Here is a 22,503-nt window from a genome sequence, read left to right as displayed (position 1 = left end):
ACACACACACACACAAATTTGTTCTATGAATAGTAATATAAATTTTTGTAATATAGAGTATCGTTTGGACATTTTACAATGTTGTCATTTTCTAAGCAAACTACAAATCAAATCGCCCTGGCTTTGAATTCCCAAATGGATCCCAGTTTCTTTCAAATTACTACCATTTATGGTTGACCTATTATCTGCCAGACATTCTGTAAAGTAACTCTCATGTATTGTTTGATCAGGCTTTATAACAGCCCTGCAGGGTAGACCTTGTTCACATTTACAAATGAGAATGCTGAGGGTTTGAAAGGTTACGCAACTTTCCCAGAATCTCATTCCTGTTGAGAGGATGGAGGCGGGAGGTGGAAACCAGGTCAGACTTCTTTCACTCTTCGTCCTGTTCTGAGGCCCTGGGTGTCACAGAGGGTTGCCTGTGCATGCCCCCAAAGGCACCCACTCAGAGGTGCTTCAAGAGGAAAGGTTGGACAATCTGCTTCCAAGGGCCACAGCCTGGAAAACCCAACAGAACAGTTCTACGCTGACAGACACCGGGTCGTCGCCGGTCACAATGACTAGAGAACACCTGCTTCTCACTACTATCCCCAGCAGAGTTGAGGGGGTTTCTGTCCCAATGGTGTAGTGGGCAGAGAGAGGGCATGGTGCTGTCAAAATAGCATGCCCTTCGAAGAGGAGACAGTTGTTCCAATGTGCTGCCAAACCCTTAACCCCCTCACTTAGCTGACCCTCCTTTCACCAGGTCTAAAGCATAGTTACAAACATACTGAACAATAACCTGCAGAATTTCTCTAGGAATGAAACGAAAAGTATGAAAGTGGCATGAAAATATTAGTGAGTGAAATCATAACAAATTCAAGCCTAACTAGGCACAATGCACAAACTAATACCTCCTTTTCTAAGTTTTACAGTTACGACTTCAACAGAGAAGGGCCCAGGAGCAACTGGCTAACCAAGGCATAATACCACGTGAGTACCGTGCGCTGATGTTCCGGTATATTACTGTAGGATCATGTACATCAGAGCTGGTAGACACCCTGCAGGGACCCGGGGGGTGGTGAAAATAGTTATGCGAGGCTCACATAGACCCTGTGGCAGCTTGGAAGAAAGTCTTGGTGATCTACTTCAGAAAAATCAGCCGTTGAAAACCCCGCGGAAGACAGCTCTACTTGGACTCACCTGGGCTCTCCGTGTGTCAGAATTAACTCAGCAGCATGTGGCTGGACATTTTTTTAAAGCACCTCAGAATCACTTAGTCTAAGCTAATGCACCCAATCGCCAATATCGTCATGGAATCTCTGTCAGCAGTTACCTTAGACCTTGGTGGCTTTGCCCCAGCTGCCAAAACCCCACTGTCCTTAGGTCAATGCCAACTCATAGTGACACTGTAGCCACCCTATAGAGGGACCTGTTGATTTGTAGGATCAGGTTACTAAGACGTGCATGTACCCTTGACCCTTGAACAACACAGGTTTGGACTGCTTGAGTTCACTCTGGTGCCATGTGCCACTAATCATCTATAAGGAGTTGTCTTGTTAATCAATGGTGAATCGCAGAAGAACATGATCTCTCAGCTCTCATGCTAACTGCAATGCTGTCAACGTTGAACAACACTGTGGGACCCACGTGAAGTGGCACAAATGATGCTGGTTGTGCTCCCAAGAAGCAGAGAAAAGCCATGACACCACAGAATAAAGTTCAGTGGCTTGATGTATACCATAGGTTGAGGTTTACAGCTGTGGTTCCTGCCATTTCGAGATATATGATTCCACCAGAAGAAAATCCATGAAGCCATGCTGCCAGGTCCAGCAGTCAGTGCCAAAGCCTGGCACATTTTCAATGAAATGCCTCTTGATCTCATATTGAAAAATGCAGCTTTTCTGTAGATGTAGTATATAATGCAGTGGTTCTCAATCTTCCTAATGTTTAATACAGTTCCTCATGTGGTGGTGACCCCCCAACCATAAAATTATTTTCGATGCTACTTCATAACTGTGATTTTGGTACTGTTAGGAATCAGGCAATCCCTGTGAAAGGGTGGTTTGACCCCCAAAGGGGTCGTGACCCACACGTTGAGAACCACTGATATAATGCATATGACATACAAATAGTTCTTGACATTGGTTGTCTGAGTTTGTGGCATTTCTGGTTTCCTCATCAGTTGTTAGATGCCGACAAGTCAATGTTCACTCACAGCAACTCAGGCAGAGCAGAACTGTGGTGTTTTCTGGGCTGCAATCTTTTTAGGAGCACTATTTCTCCCACAGAGCCGTTAGGTAGGTCACAGCCACCCCCTTCTTCGTTAGTAGTGAGTGCTTAATTATGGGTCTCCAAGACGCCTTCTGTATTGCACAGCAGCCTTTTACGGCGAGCTTCTCTGGTTTAACGCCTCTTCCGATTTGGTGCCTTATATTTCAAGCATTACCTGCCCCTCCTCCTGCGTCCTCCTTACTGACAAACGGTGCTCTGCTTTCTTTTTCTTAACGCTGCCATGAACTTTCTTCATGGAATTTGGGGCCTGCTTGTGCAGTCTACCTCCTTGCCCTGCCCTTAGCTTGCTCTTTATAATGTCTTTTCAGAAGGCGACCTGGTGGTGCAGTGGATAAGGTGTGGCCACTCACCAAAAAAAGCGTGTTGGTTGAACCCACCAGCCATTCCTTGGGAGAAAGATATAGCTACGAGGCGGAAATTTCAAACCTACCAGCCGCTTCACAGAGGAACGATGTGGCAATCGGCTTTCTTGTGATTTATAGCCGTGAAAACCCTAGTTAGGAGTTCTACTCTGTCCTATGGGGCACGATGAGTATGAGGCCCAATTTCACTGTAATTTAGGTTTGCCTTCTTGATGTAGATTGTACCTAAAATTTCAATATAACAAGTTTGTTTTGTAAGGTAAACACTAATCCTTGTCCTACTTTTTAAATTGGATATTATCACCACTCTATTCTAAAACACCAGTCACAAAAATGTATGCTCACCTCATGGGTATTAGTTCCATTTGGGGTACTTTAACTCAACACCCCTCCCCCCAAAAAACCCAAAACCTGCCATCAAGTCTACTCTGATTTACAGCAATCCTATATAGCATTTCCTAGGCTCTGTCCAGGTTTACAGGAGCAGACAGCCTCATATTTCTCCCAAGGGTTGGCTAGTGGGTTTGAACCACCAACCTTGTAGTTAGCAGGCCTTCTATGGGTACTTTCATCCACTGTGGATTACATAGTGCCAGTTGTTTACTTTGTGGAAGACTGAGCATCAATGTGATTCTAACAAAGGTGGTGTGATCTAGCTAGGTCATGGAAGAAGTATCATTACATCTTTTGTAAGGTATATTTGAAATTTCTACACAATAAGCAGTAGAGCTAATTCTTGCTTACCTATACCAAAAACAGCAATCGTCATCAGGGTAAATGAAGCCACAGGTTAAACCCCTTTATGTTATGTTTTCTAACTTCCTTCCCCCTCCCCACCCCCAAAGTTTTAAATAAAGGCATGCATAGCAGTGGCAGCGGTCCAGATCCTGTGTAACACTACCATGGCTACTGCTTCAGCGTCTAGTAGATCGCCTTTGATCATTTATCTTGTACTTTAGTGACAGTGGATTCCTATGCTCCATGGTCTAAAAAGTCCAGTATAGTCTGTGCTTCAGAGCCAGACCAGAGCGGAAAGTTTTTTCAGGCCTTCTCTGTCCAAAAAAAAAAAAAAAAAGTATAAAAGGTTTTCTTTTCTTATTCAACTTAAAAATTTCTCTTTGTTAATGGCTAAACCTACAAAAAACGGACAGCAGGTGACCTTGTTGTTGAACAGCCTCTTCAGAGGTCTGCTAAACACGCACTAAACAGGTCACCCTCCAACTTAAAGGCTGCTTGAGCAATATTTACAATTATGAAGAGAAACCGCAAGAGCACGTTTACTTGTGGCCTTGTTTGTTTATTTGTTTCATTCAGTCCTCCTGGGGAGGTGCTAGAGACAGAGGAAGAACCAAAGGTCTGTAGACCACGTACATACCATTCAGGTCCCTGGGTGACACCCATGGTTAAGCACCCTGGGCCTAGCTGAGAGGTTGGCAGTTGAACCCACCCAGTGGCACTCAGAAGCTGGACGTGGCGATCTGCCTTGGAAAGGCACGGCCTTGAGTACATAGCTGATGTGTGGAGCCTAAGGCGGGCACCTGTTAGCTGGGAGAATTATCGCAAAGGTGGTTTGCAAGCAAATGTGGGTCTATGGGCGTCCTCTCCGCATGGCCACAAATAAATACATGATGGGGTCCTCGGTTTGAGAAACAACACAATCTGTTAGCTCACTGGTGCCTTTTCCTCTGAATTCTGGAAAAGCAAAGGGAGTCGATGTGGAGCCGTGGAGGTTCAGTGCTGGACGTCTGGCCTTGAGGCCACACATGAGCAGCCCGGTGTGCACGCGAGAGCTGGGTGCCTGCTCCACGGCAGAGAGCACACAGGAAGTGGACAGACTCAGTTACTTTAGTCAGAGCTGAGATGTGCAGGGTTGACCGGCAGGGTCAAATTCTGTGAGTTTGAGTCTTAGGGGCCCGTGGGTGAGAATAAGCTTTGGTTGAGGTCTATGGGATTAAATCTCTAAAAATCAATCACAAGTACCAACTAAGAACAGGAAGGAAGCTGTGGTCCATTGAAAAAGAACCGCTCTTGTGTAAGTTTTAGAAAAGCAAATGTCCATTGGTATAGTAGGAGCCAATGTAGGTATATTTTGTTGTCTGAGGTTTTAAGAATTAAATGGTGTATTTATTAAAGAAATAGTGCTTAAAGGTAATTATGCATCCATAGTTCATTTTATGAAGATAAATTCTGGCAAATAGGCCTACGACGAATAAGAATACTATTTTTGTAAGGCAGCAAAGTGACGAAGTTTAAGAGTTAGTGGTTCCTCTAGTCTTCAGCCAGCTCCTCCAAATCAGGTTGTCTGAGGATCTCCATTCCGCTGTGGAAAGTTGCCAGGAGTCACGGCAGATGCACACTCCCGATCTTTGCCAGGATGCACCTCTCCTGTTTTGTTCTTCTCGGGGAGGCCACAAGAGGAGGGATCTATCTCTCCATGTGATAACTGATTGGGCACAGCAATAGTTAACCTCCTCGGCCCAATCAGACCAAGCACGCGATCTGAACACATTGCCTAGCGGCTTGCAGATACTCAAGCACCCAAGGGTCTCCAGAAGGAAAGAGGAAGCACTAGTTTCAGGGTCTTTTTAACGTCATATAATTCAGAAAGAGTTCATGTCAACCTGACTGCAAACTCCAAAAGCAAATTTCTGCCATTGAGTCAGTTCTGATTCATAGAGACCTAACAGCACAAGGCAGAACTGCCATATGGGCTCCTGAGACTAACTGTTTACCAGAGGAGAAAGCCTCATCTTTCTCCCAAGGAGCAGCTGGTGGATTTGAACTGCTAACCTCCAGGCTAGCAGCCCATCAAATAGCCCACTATGACACCACAGCTCCTCAAAGCACATTAGGTGCGGGCCATTGTGTCAGGCACGGTCGGAACAACAATGGACAAAAGGTGTCTTTGGGACAGACTCAGGATTTTTAAAAAGCACCTGTAATTCAAGAGGAGACGTACTATGTTCCATGGTGCCCAAGAGTGCTTTACAAAACAGTCTTGTATTTGAAGATTTTTAAGAAGAGGGGGAACGGAGAAGGAGGGGAGAGGAAGGAAGACAGGTTAGGTGTTATTAGAGACCAGTGGCTGCCCACCTTTGTAGCTGTCCAAAGAACACATATCTATGTGAGAAGTCACCCAACAGTTTGCTCTGGTTGAAACAGGGTGGGAAGTCTCCATTTTGCTTGATCAGCCTCCCCTCCTTGCTCACAGATGCCTCGTGAGGGTCTCCAATGGAATGCTGCTGTTCTTCAGAGAAGAGTTTAAAAGGCCCTCACATTGCCCAACCTCTGATGTCATCCATGCTCACGTTCCTGAAACTGAGCTTGAGGAAGTCTAAAACCTTTCAAGTACCCTAAAGCCAGGTCTTATAGCATGCCATGTTGTGAAAACTAGACTTTAAATGCATGCAAAATAAAAGCACTACCAATAGCTTACTTCGTACACGATAGCACAAATAATTATCTTCCCTCAAATTTGAAAAGGTGTCATAAAACCTAAATTCAAAGTTGATGCCCAAGTGAATTGTTACTTGTTCTTTGTTATTCTCATGCAGTGGTACCATTTTGTGTTGGTCAAGAGGCTCACCTGCCATTCTGAATTATGTGAGGTTAATATTCTGTTAAGTTGTCATTGCAGCTATCCATTGCAAAAGATGCACATCCCCCTTTTTGTTTAAACTGAGACCCTAAACAAACAAAAAAACAAAAACTCCCTTCTGGTAAGTTGATTCCAACTCATAGCAACCCAATGTGAGGTTTACAAAACTGTAAACTTTTTACAGGAACAAATAACCTCACCTTTGCCCCAAGGAGCAGCTGGTGGGTTTGAACCACAGACCTTGTGGTTAACAGCCCAATGCTTACCCAACCAAACCAAACTCACTGCCTTTGAGCTGCTTCTACCTCACAGTAGAAGTGAACCCTGAGAGTTTCAGAGACTAACTCTGTACCAGGGGAGAAGCCCCATCCTTCCCCAGTGGAGTAGCTAGTGGTTTCAAACTGCTGGCTTTGCAGTTAATTGTCCAGGGCTCCTGACCAGAGCCTGTTAGAGAAAGCTTACATTGCCCACATATGCATCAGATAAATCATAAAAAAATAATGTCTTTTGGGGTTTCTGTTCTAAATGTTCAAAAATAATTGCTATCCCTTTTAAAATCCTTCATTTTTATCATCAATCTTTTCATGTCCACCAACCCAAATCAGGAGGCTGTTGGAATTTTATTTTAATATGAAAATGTCAAGGATGGACTAATAATTTTAAGGTAATGTCTCCGGGTTCTACATCACAGCCTCTGCTTACCATAGCAGCATTGGATTAATAATTCCGTTGGTTTGAGCATATGATGGATCATGTTTCAATTCCACAACAAATTGATGACTTGATAACATTACTCCTCCACCTAATTCCAATGCATGCAATCGAGTGATTTTCAGTTGACCAGTTGCTCTGTGGGAGAAATCTGAGAGAATCTGCTCTCAGAAAGATGTACAACCTCAGAAATCCACAAGGGCAGCTCTACTTTGTCCTATAGGGTTGCTGTAAATTAGAATTAGAGTTAAGCTAATCCAAATGGATTGGCTTGTCTTCTTTCCCTCTTCCTAGGAATACGTCCTGAAGGCTTTGAGGTTGCTACTGAATAGTAAAACAGTCCATACTTAGTAGCCACGTGGTCTCTTGCAGAAGTCCCTTGGTCACTTCTCTAAGCATTTATTGTGTTACTACTGTGTACATTATGGGTTTAAGAGTTTCCTCTTCAGGTACTGGTGTATATCTAAGGACATCATCCCTTGACTTGTCATCTAAAAGGCAAGGCTCTGAGGGCCAGCACAAAGCTCCCCACACAACTATAAACAGTGGAGAGAGTGTTCTTCGCCAAGGTCAAGGGTTCAAAACAGATCTCAAGTTTCCTTTCTCTGTGACAATATCAGTCGTTGAATCTCCATTTCAAGATAGTTCTGGAGTCTCAGTGAAACTGAAGCTTGCTTGAGAAGTTGTGGTTTCTACTTATACGTAAATATAAACCCATAAGTTTATCTCCAACGTGCCCCTTCTGAATTTCAAAGTGAGGACGTCGAGCTACCTAGCATGTGAAGACCAGGGAGATGGAGAAAGAGCAGGCGCGGCCCTGTCCTGTGCTCTTGTAGACTCTCTCCTAAGCTCAAGGCTGCAAGAAGAAACCAACGTTTTTGACTTCCACATGGCCCGGATCACACAACCAACTCACTGCCCTCTAGTTGATTGTGCCTTACAGTGGTCCTACAGGACAGGGTAGAACTGCCCCTGTGGGAGTAGAAAGCGTCCTCATCTTGCTCCCTTCGAGCGGCTGGTGTTTCAAACTGTTGACTTTGCAGTGAGAAGCCCAACACGTACCTCTAACTACATCACCAGGGCTCCTCTGGCCTCAGGATGGAGCCAGCCATGTCCCTTGGAAATAAAGCAGGGCTGGGGAGTCTGTTCATGGTTGCTCAGCGTTATTCCCCATTGGCTATTACTCCTCAAGGTGGGCTAGTAAGTGACACCATTTTATTCCAACCAGTTCAAACGCCTTCATGTGATCAGCTCTGTGGATTAGATCCAGCAAGAGGGCCCTGGAGCAATTCCATAAGAATGAACTTCCTACTGTGAGGAAGGCCCTGTGGGATATGCATGGAGAAGCTGGACAGGAATTCGACTTCAAGTTGCTTCCACTCCAGAAAGGGCTTCAAATTCCCCTACCCCACCCCACTTAATTATCCCCTTGGCAATACTGAACACCTTCAGTAAGAAAGAGTGAGGTTCAGTGGGAAGAAAAGGAAAGAAATTACTTTCTTCCCCCTTCTCCCTCTGCCAGTGGTGTTGAACCCCAGGGGGGAAATGAGGGACCATTTAACTTATTCTTTTGGGATAGAAAAGATAAGAAAGTAGACCTGAAATGGATTTAGGAAGACCTGGGGCCCAGAGAAATTGTCACCTGTCCAGGGCATCTCAAGAAAGCTGCTGCAGGCCAGAATGAACAGTCTGGTCACCTTGGTCCACTAATCTAATCGATGTCAATGAATTGAAAGGTACAATGAGCTGTCTATGAATGGTGCTGCCTTTATTTGTTTTGCAGACTAAGCCAAGCCACCACAGCCACATACTTACTGCCAAGCCTTGGTAAATGCCCGAGTCTGTGATTGTTCTCCTGAGTAGCAAGAAGGATGGCTGGGGCAGGTCCTGCACCCACACAACATGCAGCTGCACCCTAGTTTTGAGGAGTTGCCTGGGCGAAGTCTTTCTGCCTTTTCTCAACGCATTCGTTTGACTTGGCTTTTCCCTACAGCACCCTACACACCCTGTTGGCTGTTTGAGCAGAACACAGCACAAGGGGATTAATCTGTCTGCCTCTTCCCTTCTTGCTAACATCTGAGATTCAAAGAGAGGAAAACGGGTCCCCAGATGGTCATGCCAATCCCATTTGGAACAACCCTGACTTCTCCCCCCATTCCACCTTTCTTTCCATTTTCAGTTAAAAATTGAAGCAATAATAGTAGGCATGCTTTGATTTTGTCTTTGTACCCTCCGTTCAAGAAAGTTCAAAAATAATCATGTATTTTGCACCAAATTCTCCAAGTGGGCAAGCTAGCTTTGATTGACATGCGCTTACTCAATAAAAGGAGCCCTTGGGCAGTGCAAACAGTCAGTACACTTGACTGCTAACCAAAACTATTGAGGTCCAAGTCCACCCAAAGGCAGCTTTTTTGAAGTCTGGAGATCTAGTTCTCAACAATCCGCCAATGAAACCCCACGAAACACACTCTGAACACACGTGGGGGTCACCCGTGAGCCAAGGGTTGATTCCAGGGGAACTGGTTACCTTGGGAAAAGGCAATGTTTTAACACCTCGAAAATTATAACTTGGGACTGAAAAAGCTATTTATTATTTGGGGCATACTTTTCAAAGTGCTATTTCACACACACACACACACACACACACACACATACATACATATTTGCGTGAGAGAAAATCACTTATGGTCCAATTTGTCTTTAAAAGTGAGACAAAGAGATAGCAAACATTACTAAACCCAGATTATGGGTAAGTCTACCAGACATATTCAAGGTTACATAGCAGAAACCCAGGACAGAGCTTAACGTGATTGTCCCTTAATGTTTCGTCTCCTCAAACTTGCTGCTATTGGGTCAGTTCTGACTCATAATGACCTTGTCGAACTGCCCCTGTGAGTTTCCGAGACTGTAATTTTATGGGAGTAGAAAGCCTCATCTTTCTCCTGAGCAGTGGCTGGTGATTTCCAACTGCTGACCTTGCACTCAGCAGCCCAACGTGAAACCACAACGCCACCAGGGACATTTTAAATCACAGCCTGTCAGGGGTCTTAGGCTTCAAAAAGTTTTGTCTTCTCCATCCACCTCCACACGCCCCCTCCAAGCCACATACTTTAGATAGTTATTACTTCATATATTTTCTATTTTTATTATGTTAAATTAACGGCATGTGAACAGATCAGACAACACATGTGAGCACCACCACCTCTGGTCAATCAAGTTGCTGGTTCTGAGGGGCAGCTATGGAAAGTGGCGTCCAATTAATCTAAGCAGCCTTTCCCTGGACGAGTACACGGAAGTTTTTGTTCAGCTTTGTGAAGTACTGACGCCGAGGGCTGGAAATTGATTCCTACATTGTTGAATGCCTAGATTCCCCCAAGGACCCTAGGTCAGGACCCATTTGGCCTGGTTAACTCCAGCCCTGTGGCCCTCAAACTTGAATCTGCTACAGAATTCCCTGTGGGGGGTTGTTAAAGCACACATTGCTGGGCTCTGACTGTCTAGGTCTCTCAGTCATTCGCATTTCCAACAACGTGTCCAGGGGACATTAGAGAGGTTGATCCAGGGACAACTGTGAATATCTGCCCCAGATGCTGGCCTTGGACTCCGGCTCTTTCATGTTGCCCCTCGGGCCCCACCCTTTTCCCCCCAATGGAGCTCTCTGCGCTCTCTAGCCGTATTCTACTAGAAGGGAGCAGTCCCTGGGAGAGGACGCCAGACCGACCCGACTACCAGGCACACACTATTCTGTCCTCAAGAGCCAGCCCTTCTCCCTAACTGGCTTCTCAGAGGCCTCCCCAAAGGGGTCATTTTCTCCCTTTTCTGGGATCCTATGTCTTCCAGTATGTGGACGGCCCAGGACGAGCGGCTTTTTGTTCTATTGTCCAAAGAGCGTCCTGGGGTCACAGCTGACTCCATGGACCATGAGCGTCAACAACGGATGGGGGTGGGGTGGAGACTGAGTGGAGAACAGGGCCCTGCAGGAGGCCTGTTCCTATCTGGGCATCTTTTTCTGAGCTCCAAGTAAGCAAATGTTTATACACACAGCTGACCCAAATTAGGGAGAGCTGTGGGGACAGAAATAGGGACAGCCGTAACTAAACTCTGAGGCGAGAGCATGAATTCCCTTGTGAGAAGAGATTAATCTTCCTCTGGGGGGAATGGGGTAGATGTGTGGATGACTAAATTTATTACCATCTTTTAATTTGAAATCACACTGATTTATTATTTTTTTAATTTAGAATTTCTTGTTCATCTTAAATGTCAGGGTCCCTTAAATACCAAAGTTTGCCATTTGATACTCCCAGGGATGGCAGCAAAAGAGGTTCGGTATTTATTTTCCCAAAAATCAACTAGTGATGGGGGCTGGGATGGGGCCGGTGTGGGGGAGGCAAACATCATAGTTCTTACTGGCTCTTTGGGGGAGGTCATTAAAACCACATTCTCTGGAGTCCCAGAAACAGGCAAACATCTATTCCAGGACCATGGTAGGGGAGTTTCCAATAGCCTGACGTGAAACTGGCGGCCCATGGAACACCTCTTAAACCCCAAGGAGAATAACGTGTGTAAAACTCAGTCGTGCACCTCGTTGGCTTTCTTCCCAAGTCCTTCCTAAACCAACGTAGCTTCCCGCAGCCTGTGGCAAGAGAGTAGAGAAGGTCTTCCCACTTGTGCCCTGTGTGGATCTTTGCCCAGGAGTCATTTCGACTGCGAAGTGATGAATTACACAGCTTTTCAAGACTCAGCTACCAACAGGGCAGTGTTTCTGAGACCAATTAGCAGACTCTGCTGATAAAATTTGAAAAACCTTGGGAACAGGAGACCAGATAATTCCCCGTACCCCCAAATCCCAAGCCCGATTAGGACCAGTTGAGTTTGGAATGTGAAGGATAGCTCAGGAAAGATCCTTACCATTCCCCCCAGGAAGGATTTTATGAGGAAAAGAGTGTACTTTTCTTTTTGGCCACTTAGTAAGGCAACAGTAAGATCCATTCTTTTGCTGCATCATGTAAGCCATTATCCACATCAATCTAGAATGCACAGTTACATGACCAAAAGGCTCCCAGACACGTTAGAATCTGTTCACATCAAGTGTAGACAGATACGTAAGTGCTCAGTGGCCTTAAAGCAGAAGTTGTATGACCTGGTTGCCTGGTGAGTTGGGGCTGGGTGAGTTTTCAGAAGGCCCAAATGTAAAGCTGCCATTGCGATCGAAAGCAGGAAAGGGTTGCTTCTTACTGAAGATAATGACCATCATGAAACCAAAGATATATGGATAATTCAATGCAGTCAAACGGCACATCTCTCCAGATGATTGCTGGGCAGCATGGAATGAGGATAAATGGAGAAAGGTCGGTCTCAGGCAACAGATTGTGTTGAGGAGGTCATTTTAAGAGTGCAAATCAGAGAAGTATAGTGTTAGATCCCAGGGAAATGTGACATTCAAGCACCATATTCTTTTTGTGTGTGTGTCCTATGAGAAGTAAAGGCTGTATCACACCACTCTATAGTTGGGCCAAACCATGCAGATACATTACTCTCCATGTTCCTTTGGTCAGCCTTGTTCATGTTGAGAAGAGACAGGGGCTTTTATGGGGAGCCTCCTCTTAGTAGCTTCCTTAGCAGACTCCGGGTCTCTCAGCTACCAGGACTACAAGTGGGTCTACTTGACATCCAGAAAGTTCTTCTGAAAGCTGGTTGTTGGCAGCTCTTGATTAAGATTGTGCCAGTGGACCAAGGAAGCCAACACGATTGTAGAATGCCATAAAATGAGGTGCTACTACTTTGTGGAGTCAGAAGACTTTGAGAGGTGCTTCCAGACCATCTTGAGACACCGTCTTGCACTGCAGCAATGGTCCAGATTCTTTAAAACTCTTGTGTGCTGCCATGGTCCAGTGCCTGTATCTCCCAATTGTTAGATTTGTTTCTTAATATCATACCTTGAAAGAGGCAAGAATGTCAGAAGACCTCCACTCCTAGCCCTGGTTGTGCGATTCCAGTTAAGCCAAGCAATATCTGTGGCCCTCAGTTTTCCCATTCAATCCAGAATAAGGAATTGGACCCCACGGTCGCCAAGATTCATCCTAGCCCTCAAAGTTTAATTCCATGTTTGTCCCTCAACCTCCCTGGTTGTGTGCGCCTGACAACCCAGTCATTATCCAATGGTTTTGGATAAGCCATTGTCCCTCGTAGAAAAAACAAAGTCCTTCCCAAATTAGAAGCTTCACACTGACGCCAGCCACCCACTAGGCTTTAGCAAAGTCAAAGTGTGTGTCAGCGCTCCGGTCTACTCTTTCCAACACACAGGCACATACATGACTTCCAGCTCCAGTTTCCTGTAGACTCCTGTATTTCCACAGGAACTCGGAATGCCCTGCCTCCACCTTCTCTTCCTGTCGCATTTCTGCCTCTGTTGCTCATCCTCTTTGGGGCCTACATCCCACCTTCCTCTGTATCCCCAGGATTTAGAGGAGCTGGTGTCCCCTACACCTTTCCTCTTTAGCTGCTTGTTGTCCTAATATAGACGATCACTTCCATACTCTGCCTAGCTCAGCAAGCACACCAGCCAATATTGTGATGCTTCTGATCAATGCCCCAAACCTCACTCTGCTTACCTTTTGTTTTCCTGTTTCAGCACTGAAAAGTCCAACTGAATTCCATGAGCAAAGAAAGCATTTGGAGAGCGACAAGGTAAGTTTTGCAAACTTCCATTTCTGCGCAACCAGAGAGTGCAAATCTCTGACTGTTAAACTTTGGCTCAAGCATGAGGAATCCCTACAATGAACTCAACCAAAATACCAGTCCCTTGCCCCCAAAGCACATGGAGTCTCGTTGCTATTTCCTGAAAGCTGTTGAAACGAGATGGATTGTATTTGCTTTGGGAAAGCAGTGGTGGTTTCGTGATTCAATCCTCACTCTCCATGCGTGGCCACCACCCGTCTGTCAGTGCAGGCTGGCACGCTGCTGTGCTGCTGAACAAGTTTCAGCAGAGCTTCTAGACTGAGACGGACTAGGAGAACGTCCTGGTAGTCTATTTCCGAAAATCAACCAGTGAAAAGCCCATGAATCCCAGAGGTCCAATCTGTAACCAGTCATGGAGATGGTCCACTATTGATCGGCACGGCATTGTGCCATGAATGGGGTCACCTGCGTTGGGGACCAGGTCTATAGCCACCAATAACAACAACACCACCACTATTGGCTTTTAATATTAGTGCTATTGCTAAACCATCGGCAGTGTACACAATGTAAGCTAACAACAACAACAGAGATCAGTGGCCAAAGGTCTGATGCTATAGTCTGCAGCATCATCTACATCTTAGTGCGTGACGGAGTTCATGCTGAGACGCCGCAAGTGAAACATCTCTCCGTGTCCTTCCAACTTGTCAGTGTTTCGGGGTTTGTTTTTTTTTAACTTAAAACAGGCCTCAATCTTTCCTATTGGGAGTTGGGGAACTCATGGCAATAGGGTCTAAAAGGCAAGAAAAGGGAAGTATTCAGTTTTTGATACTTGGCTTACTTTGCTGACCAACCCTTTCTTATCAACGGTCAGATTTTTAAAAATCCCATTCAGTGGGAAGGCGGAGTCTACGGACACAGAGCTCGTTGTACTTACTGAAAGGCAGAAGGGGTTGTCATGATTCCCTTTCTGTCTCTTTATTGTTTGGTTGCTTGGCTTGGTTTTCTTTCATCTTTTCCTTGTTTCTTTCCTTTGACCATTTGAGGTGAAAAAAAATTGGCCTGTTTTCTGCCTCTTCCTAACAAATAGTTGAAGTATGATTTTTCTCAATAATACAAGTACAATTTTAGTACTATTGGCATTGTATTGGAAGAGAAGGAGAGGCAAAGGGGGCATCTTTCTACTCGGATGTCCCTGTCTGAGGGTTGGAGCCTCACAACTAGTCTGTAGTGGACATGGGAAGCCGGTCTTCACGGTTCTCCAAATGCTTGGGAGGAGGAATGAATCGAAGAACACAAACAGCAAACTTTGTCTCCTCTGTACTGCTGTGATCGCCACTTGTCAAATAAGGGACCAACTATTAGAAGCCCATTGCCATTGAGTCAACGCGACTCATAGCGACCCGACAGGAGAGGGTAGAACTGCCCCTGTGAGTTTCTGAGACTGTAACTCTTTATGAGAGTAGAAAGCCCTGTATTTCTCCCAAGGAGCAGCTGCTGGTTTCAAACGGTTGATCTTGAGGCTAGAATCTCAACTCATAATCAGGTCTCCCATTGCTAGAAATCAGGAGGAGGGCAGTGGTAGAACTTTCACCATCTATACCGCAGACCTGGGCATGACTCTCAGGCAGTGTACTTTATGTGGAGCCACCATCTCTCTTGTTGGTGGAGGAGTGCTGTTTTTAGTAGGTTTCAGTGAGGCTTCCAGACAAAGAGAGACTAGGAAGAAAGACCTGGTGATCCACTTCTGAAAACCAGCCAATGAAAACCCAACGGATCGCAACCACTGGCATTCCACCCATGTCAACGAACAACAATAACTGAAATCAGTGGCCTCAGCTCTGGTGTTAGCCTTGCTGTTGTCTACCTCATTGCCTACCCCACTGCTCCATGACTAAGAGGACGACAGTGAGACTCTACAAGTAACCTATCTCCAAGTGTCCTTCCAATGCATTGTGGGTCTGAATCTGCATGCCGTATGGTCGAGCACGTTCTAAGAGAATGGTCGGGGGAATAAAGGAGAAGGCATGCATCGTCCTGTTATACAAGAAAGATTTAAGTGATGCTTCATCTCTGGAAACCCTCACGACTTGGGGGTAGATTTGCAAGGCAATGAACTAAGATTCGTTCTAGTCCAAGCAGTTTGATATCATCATAATTTTATTCAGATATTCCTTCCTTAGTCACTTGAGACATTCAAGTTCATAACCTGGCATAGCCAAAAGCGTTTTGCCTCTTAGTCTTATCTCGACATCTTGAAATTACTGTAAGTCTTCCTTTATTAAAAAGTAAGATAACCCTCCATGGTATTTCCAAGACTCATATAAAATTCTCAATACCATTAGCAGCTGGAAAATGGGAAATAATGTTGTCCAATTCAAGAATGATTTGAAAAAGGGGGGTGGGGATATTTGCATTTCCCCGTTGTCATAAAGAGGACTTATCTCCTTTGAGAGAACTCGGGTTTGTTTTTTGTTTTGGTTTTTAAGTTAAACCTTAGTGATTGCACTGCACGCCTTGTTCTCTGACGTTGCTGTCAGAATTGACTTCGTGTTTATGTTCCACAGACTGAGGGCCATCTGAAGCACAAGGTCAGAAATAAATCCGAACGTGCTGACTTGGTTAATATGCACATACTCCAAGGTAAGGCTGCCCTGAGTCATCAGTAGGTACCCATGAATGATGAGCTATTCCGCTTAGAGGGCTTTGCCACTAGTTGCTAAACCCTCTTGAAAAAGTCTCCAAGCCCGTGCCAAAGCAGTGACTTTTGAACGAGTATCAAATAATTCAACACCAGGTAGACAATCCAACTGGGGGGTCAGATACTTGTCCAGACAGGTTCGGATCTCAGTTCTGCCACTTCCTACCGATAAAACAAAAGAAAATAAAACCAGGAAGAAGATAGGTCGCCATGGAGTGCATTCTGATTCCTGGCAACCCTCCTTGTGTCTGAGTGACGCTGTGCTCCATGGGATTCTCATTGTATGATCCTGGACCTTCTTCCAAAACACATCTGGGTAGACTTGAACTTCCAACCTTTCCATTAGCAGTTCCTCATTTGCACTGGACAATGATTTCTCCTAACAGACACACACGCCACCCCCACCCACCCACCCCCGCCCCAAGAATCAACTCAACTCATAGCAACACTATAGGATAGGGTAGAGCTGTTCCTGTGGCTTCTGAGATTGTAACTCTTTACAAGAGTACAAAGCCTCATCTTTCTTTCCTAATTATGTGGCCTGGGAAATGTATATAAATTCTGTGAGCCTCCATGTCCTTACATGTAAAATAGAAATAGTAGTAGCTATAAAATGTAGCTTAAGACCTCTCTTAAGGAAAGAGTAAATGAGGTATCACAAATGGTTTAATAAACTATCCAGTGTGTAGGAAATGTCTGACCCATTGTTTTAGTCTAGGTACTTTAGAGAAACAAAACCAGTATGTTAAAAATTTTATATATTTTTATACAGATAGATATATAACATAAGAAATAAACAGTTAATTAAATTATAAGGCAGTACAAATGGCTCAGTGTAACTCACTCCTGTAAGATAGTTGTGAGACACTGGCAGTCCTTCAAGTCTTGAGGGCCACCAAGAAGTCCTCTGTAGAGCAATTCAGGCTATCCGGGCACAGGCAGCAAACAGCGAGGCAGGTCACCAACAGTGAGCCAGATGACAGGGTCCGACAGTCCCCAGCTCAAGAGATGTAAATTCCAATAGTGTGGTGAAGCAGCTCTTGAAGGAACCTCAAATTACAGTGACACAGTCTACGGGTTAGGTGTCCCACAGGTAGTATAGCTTGCAAATGGAGGCACAGAACAAGCAAGGCAGCCGCACCCTGGTCGGATGATCAAAGAGACAAGAAAGGCAAGGCTTGCCGAACCATTTATCTTTCTGCCCTTCAATTAATCCCACATGTGTTTATCAGCCAGGATGGCACAACAAACTAACTACCTCACCCATATTAGTGCTTATTATTAATGCAAAACTGTAAATATAGATGCACATATAAAAATGTGAACTCACTTTGGAACATGATTGGGACTCACTGGTGGTTTCGGCAGCCATGAAGTCATTGCTTGATCCACTTTGGTGGTGGCAGCAGGGCCACCACCAGGGCGGGTAGAGGGTGCAGCCCTCCCTGAGTGACAGGCTCACAGGGCGTGATCCCACAAGGACTGTCTCTGAAATGCCCGTGCGGTGTTGCGGCAGACACTGGTAACAGCGAAAGCGCTTTCTATAAAGCAGCTCAGACGGAATCTACACGTGGTGACGCAGGGGGCTGCTAACAGAAGGTCCGCAGGGGGCAAACACCGGCTGCTCCTTGGGAGAAAGACGAGTCGGAATTGACCCGATGGCAGTGAATTTAATTTTTGGTTTTGTTTCATTTGTTTTGTTGGACAGGGCTAAACACCTATGCTAATTTACTTGTTGAACCTTTTACTGCACACCCATCAAAGCTGTTTTTATCACCCAGTTAGGATGACAGTTAAAATCAGGCGGTTTCATCCGTCCAGACTGTTTTGTAGCCACTGCTCTTGTCTAATTTGCTGCTGTTTCCACTACAGCACTGTGGTAATTAGTGTTTGCATACCTTTGCCAGCAACTTTCTGTGAGAATGAAGTGGTAATTAAAGGGGGGAAAAGGAGAAAAATTAAAATAAGCTTCCACTTAGTTACTAATAATTTTCTATTTTGTTAGTATTTGTGTAATATAAGAAGTCTTACTCTTAAGCTATTTTCCATCGCATTTGTCACTTGGTTTATGACAGAACTGATAATAAGCATAGGGATGGAAAGAGGGCTCAGGTGGGGCGGGGACGTGGTGGCGCCATGAGTTCCTGTGCGAGGTGACCAGCCCTGGGGAGGCCCCTGGCTGTGAGTCCTGGGGTGCCAGAGAGGACAGTCCGAACAATGGCGGTGGGCCAGGCGGTTAGGGTGCCACAGCAGTGTGGGGGACGATGAAATGGGGACAGCCACCTAATTGGCCTCCAAAATCTGGTGTCTGATTGGAAGAGGTGACACTTGTACTCCAGCTCCGTGAGTTCTTTGGGGCCACTGGTTCCCGCCCTCGGAAAGGGCAGACCCTCACGGCACCATTTATCCTTCGAAGCATTGACCTATGGAGCGAACACTGGGTTGTCTGCTGAGAGCTTGCTGCTGTGCCAGTGGAGACAGTGGTGAATAGTATACAAGTTCCTTCCCACGAAGAGTGTTCGCAGTATGGCAGAGAAGACAAAACGGAGACTTAGCAAGCAGCGCGCAGCATGGAGAGAGAGGAAATGCGCGGTGGTGTGGTCGCCCGGAGGGGCGTCAGAGAAGGGCAGGCGCATCAGACTAGGGAGAGGCGGCGAATGGCCAAGAGCTGACCTCTGGGAGCCAGGTCAGGTAGAGAACGGGCAAACGGAACAGCATGGACAGAAGCGCGGGGTACTATGGAGGGGACACGTGTGTTTCCTTCCAAGATACCGACTACATTCGCTGTAAGCAGCCTAGAACTCTTGAACTACCTGTGCGATGAAGCCCAAGTGCCTGGGCAGCATCACTTCTGATTTCGTCTGCATTCTCAGGACCTAACTCTTTCCAATCCTGGGAACGATGGAGTGTTATCAAAGATATGTTCTTCACTCATAATTTCTTTGGATGAAATGCTGAAGATTAAATCACCGAGTCCATGTCATGACATAGATTCTCCATATCACATGCTGAGGAACATAGATAGGGGTGGGAATTGAGGACGGGCAGAACGCCGGGAAGAGCAGCTCTGTGGAATGGGCGGCATTGACCTCGGTGAGGCAGCCCAGAATGTCAGATAGCCTCAGGAGGGCAGGGTCGAATGACTCCTGACAGAAGGTGACACATATAAATTTTGTCTCTTTGCAATGGTTACAAATTGGGCTGCTAATCACGAGGTCAGCAGTTCAAACCACCAGTAAGTCCTGGGGAGAAAGACAGGGCTTTCAACTCCCTTAAAGGGTTACAGAAACCCACAGGGGCAGTTGTAGGGTTACTGTGAATCAGTGTCGACTCAGCGGCAGTGACTTTGCTTGTGGTGATGGTTTTGGTCTTTGCAGTGGTGTCTAGGAGGAGACTGGGGCAGCTGCTGTGTCCACATCTTCATAAATCACGGCTGCATGACGTGTCAAAGAAATGCTATTTCAAATGAGATGTAGACTTTGCGATGATCAGGTTGGTGGATAAAAATAAAAATATTGTGCCGTAAAAGTATGGGAAAACATGCATTCTCATACACTGCTGGTGGGAGAGCAAGTTGGGTCAACATTTCTAGAGGGCAATTTGGCAACATGTATCAAGCTCCTCAAAAATGTGCCCACCCTTGATCCCAGTGATTCAATCTCTAGCATTTTATCCAAAGAAAATAATCAGACATACAAAGATTCAAATACAAGGATGTTTATCAGGGAATTGTGTGATGGGAAAATAGGAGGGAAAAAAAGAAAGAAGTGAATTGTGCAACAAGAGTGGATGGCCCGAACAGATGATCGGTTATCCATCTGACTGAACACTTCACAGTCATTGAAATAAGGCTTTCAACGTAGTCAATAAGAAAAAACTGTACCATGTTTAGTGAAAAGAGCAAAAAGTAAGACTATCCTTTAAGTGAAATTCTTGGAAGAAAATGTAGAACCCAACTATTTACCATCAAATTCTGGGAAGAGCTATAGGAGTATATATAAAACAGTACATATAAAGCAAAAGGCAAAGCCACTGCCCTAGAGCTCATTCCACCTCACAGCGTCGTCCTGAGAGGGCAGGCAGGGCTGGCCTGTGAGTGTCTGAGACTGGAACTCTACAGAAGTAAAAAGTCACGGCTTTTTGCCTGAGAAGCACAATAGTATAAATAAGTTCAAAGCAAAAAGTCCGGTTAAACAGTTGATTCTAAAACGTTCATTTCCTTTGCTCTGCATTGTTGCTATTTTCTTTACTATGACAATAAGTCATAAGGATAGTTTAATCAAAAGAGTTTAAGACATGCTTATTTTGTTTTACCGTCACCTGATCTTGAATTAGAATATCGGATTGGGGTCCACAGCAGACCCCAGTTCGTGTGTCTGGGTGATTCTACTGGACTCTCCTTCTGTCCCCAATTGGAACTGGGAATTAATCCCCTGAAGCACCAGGAGGCTGCTACATACAAAATGACCTCAGCCCTGCAGTTCATTGCCTAATATCAGAAGCCGCAAAGTGAGACAGGGGGTCAATGGCTTCTAACTTAATCTAGAAGCAAGCAAGGGGACAAGGATTGTGATCAACAGCAGTGGTTAGGAAGACTTCCTGAGGAAAGGAGTGGAGTGTAGATGATGGAGAGGAGGCGAGAAGCATTCTGGGATGAGAACACCACGATCACCAGGGTCCAAAGGGGCACCCGGTGAGCCCAGTGGGTCAGAAGCCTAGCAGGTTCACTGGGATGGGCTCCGAGTGGAGTCCGTTCTCAGCAGGCTAGTAAAAGCAGACAGAGAGACGTGCATAGAGAGAAGCATCATGAAGAGGGATCCAAGGAGCTGGGAATATTTTCCTAAAAGCCCTGGTGGTTGCAAGTTGGGCTGCGATTCGAATGGTCAGCAGTTTGAAACCACGAGCCGCTCCTTGAGAGATAGACAGGGCTTTCTACTCCCCCTGAACATGTACAATCTCAGATAATCACAGGGGATCACTATGGGTGGGCAGCGACTCGATGGCAGTGAACTCGGTTTGGTTTTGATCCTGTGGTGGTGGACACAAGGGAACCAAAGGATTCCGCCCCCCAGGCCCAGAGCAGCGGGGAACCCTTCACAATGGCCCGAAGGCTGGTGGTTTGGAGAAAACTGAGCCTCAGGCAGCTCCACTCTTTGGTTTGGGGTACGTTTCTCCTCATTTCGCGTAAGGTGCTTTGCAAATGCACCTTTCTAACATGTTTGCCCTTTGGCAACCAGACAGACACCCCTGACTTCAGCTAGGGAGAGAATTCTATTTGAGCCACCAGACATGAGGCCTGCATTAGTGGACTGATAAGGACAGACTATCATGGCTAGAAGGTTTATCCGTAGATTAGTCTCCTTTGCTATTTACCTCGGAGAGACCAAGGAGTTCCTGGATAGTGTAAATGGTTAAGGGCTCAACTACTAGCCAAAGGGTTGGTGGTTCAAACACACCCTGAGGTGTCTGAGAAGACAGGTCTGGCGATCTGCTTTAGAAAGGTCGCAGCCTGTGAAACTCTATGAATCAGTTCGGCACTGCACACTCAGGTCCCCGTGAGTCAGAATTGACTCATCGGCAACGGGTTGAGTGCTGGGAGGGGATGTGCTGTGATAGATGATGGCAAACCTGGGTGCGGGTGGTGGTCATGGTTACACGGGAACAGGGGGAGTGCAGTCGGTGCCGGTGGACCGTCCATGTCAGGAAACAGCAGGTGTGTTGATCCATCTGTGCTAACCACAGTTGATAGGTCAATGCTGTTTCCTTAAAACAAGAATCATAAGTGTAAGAATGAAACTCTACACCACTATAGTACCTGAACCGATAGCTTGTTGTTATATCTGGTTGGCTGGATTCTCCTCCAAGATCTTCCACAGAAAGGAGTCAGGGACTAACCCAGAGCCAGAATTTAGTGTTCGCTCCGTATGGCGGTGGACTTAGGACTTTGTCAGTGGCCTGTCTCACTCCCAGATGAGCCTATAGGATGAATTTAACATCAAAAACCCCTGTTTCGCTAATTAAGTTATCATTTAGAGGAATGTTGTTACTGCTGTCCATCTGCTCTTCCGGCTGGCCTAGATATGTGTGACAGCGTCGTCCCGTCTAAAACCCTTAGTGCAACAAACAACCTACCAACCAGTTAGCACCGGCATCCGTCCGGACTCATGCGACCCTGTGTGTGG

The 22,503-nt window shown here is 45.7% G+C and overlaps 1 protein-coding gene across 3 annotated transcripts in view; it reads left to right on the top strand.

The window, feature by feature from the left end:
• Window positions 1–22,503, top strand: part of MYOCD (myocardin) — a 137,487-nt gene that overhangs the window by 53,155 nt on the left and 61,829 nt on the right. For all 3 annotated transcript variants that reach the window (XM_045293526.1, XM_045293525.1, XM_004709338.2), the window contains exons 2-4: window positions 907–972; window positions 13,577–13,632; window positions 16,188–16,263. In XM_045293526.1, the coding sequence (XP_045149461.1) occupies window positions 907–972; window positions 13,577–13,632; window positions 16,188–16,263 (198 nt within the window). The remainder of the gene's footprint in view (window positions 1–906; window positions 973–13,576; window positions 13,633–16,187; window positions 16,264–22,503) is intronic.

This window comes from Echinops telfairi, unplaced genomic scaffold, assembly GCF_000313985.2.
Source record: "Echinops telfairi isolate 266 unplaced genomic scaffold, ASM31398v2 ScPeMD7_2010;HRSCAF=2546, whole genome shotgun sequence".
NCBI classification, from domain to species: Eukaryota; Metazoa; Chordata; class Mammalia; order Afrosoricida; family Tenrecidae; genus Echinops; species Echinops telfairi.
The sequence above is the reverse complement of the archived record's forward strand: the minus strand, read 5'-3'. Positions and strand labels throughout refer to the sequence as shown.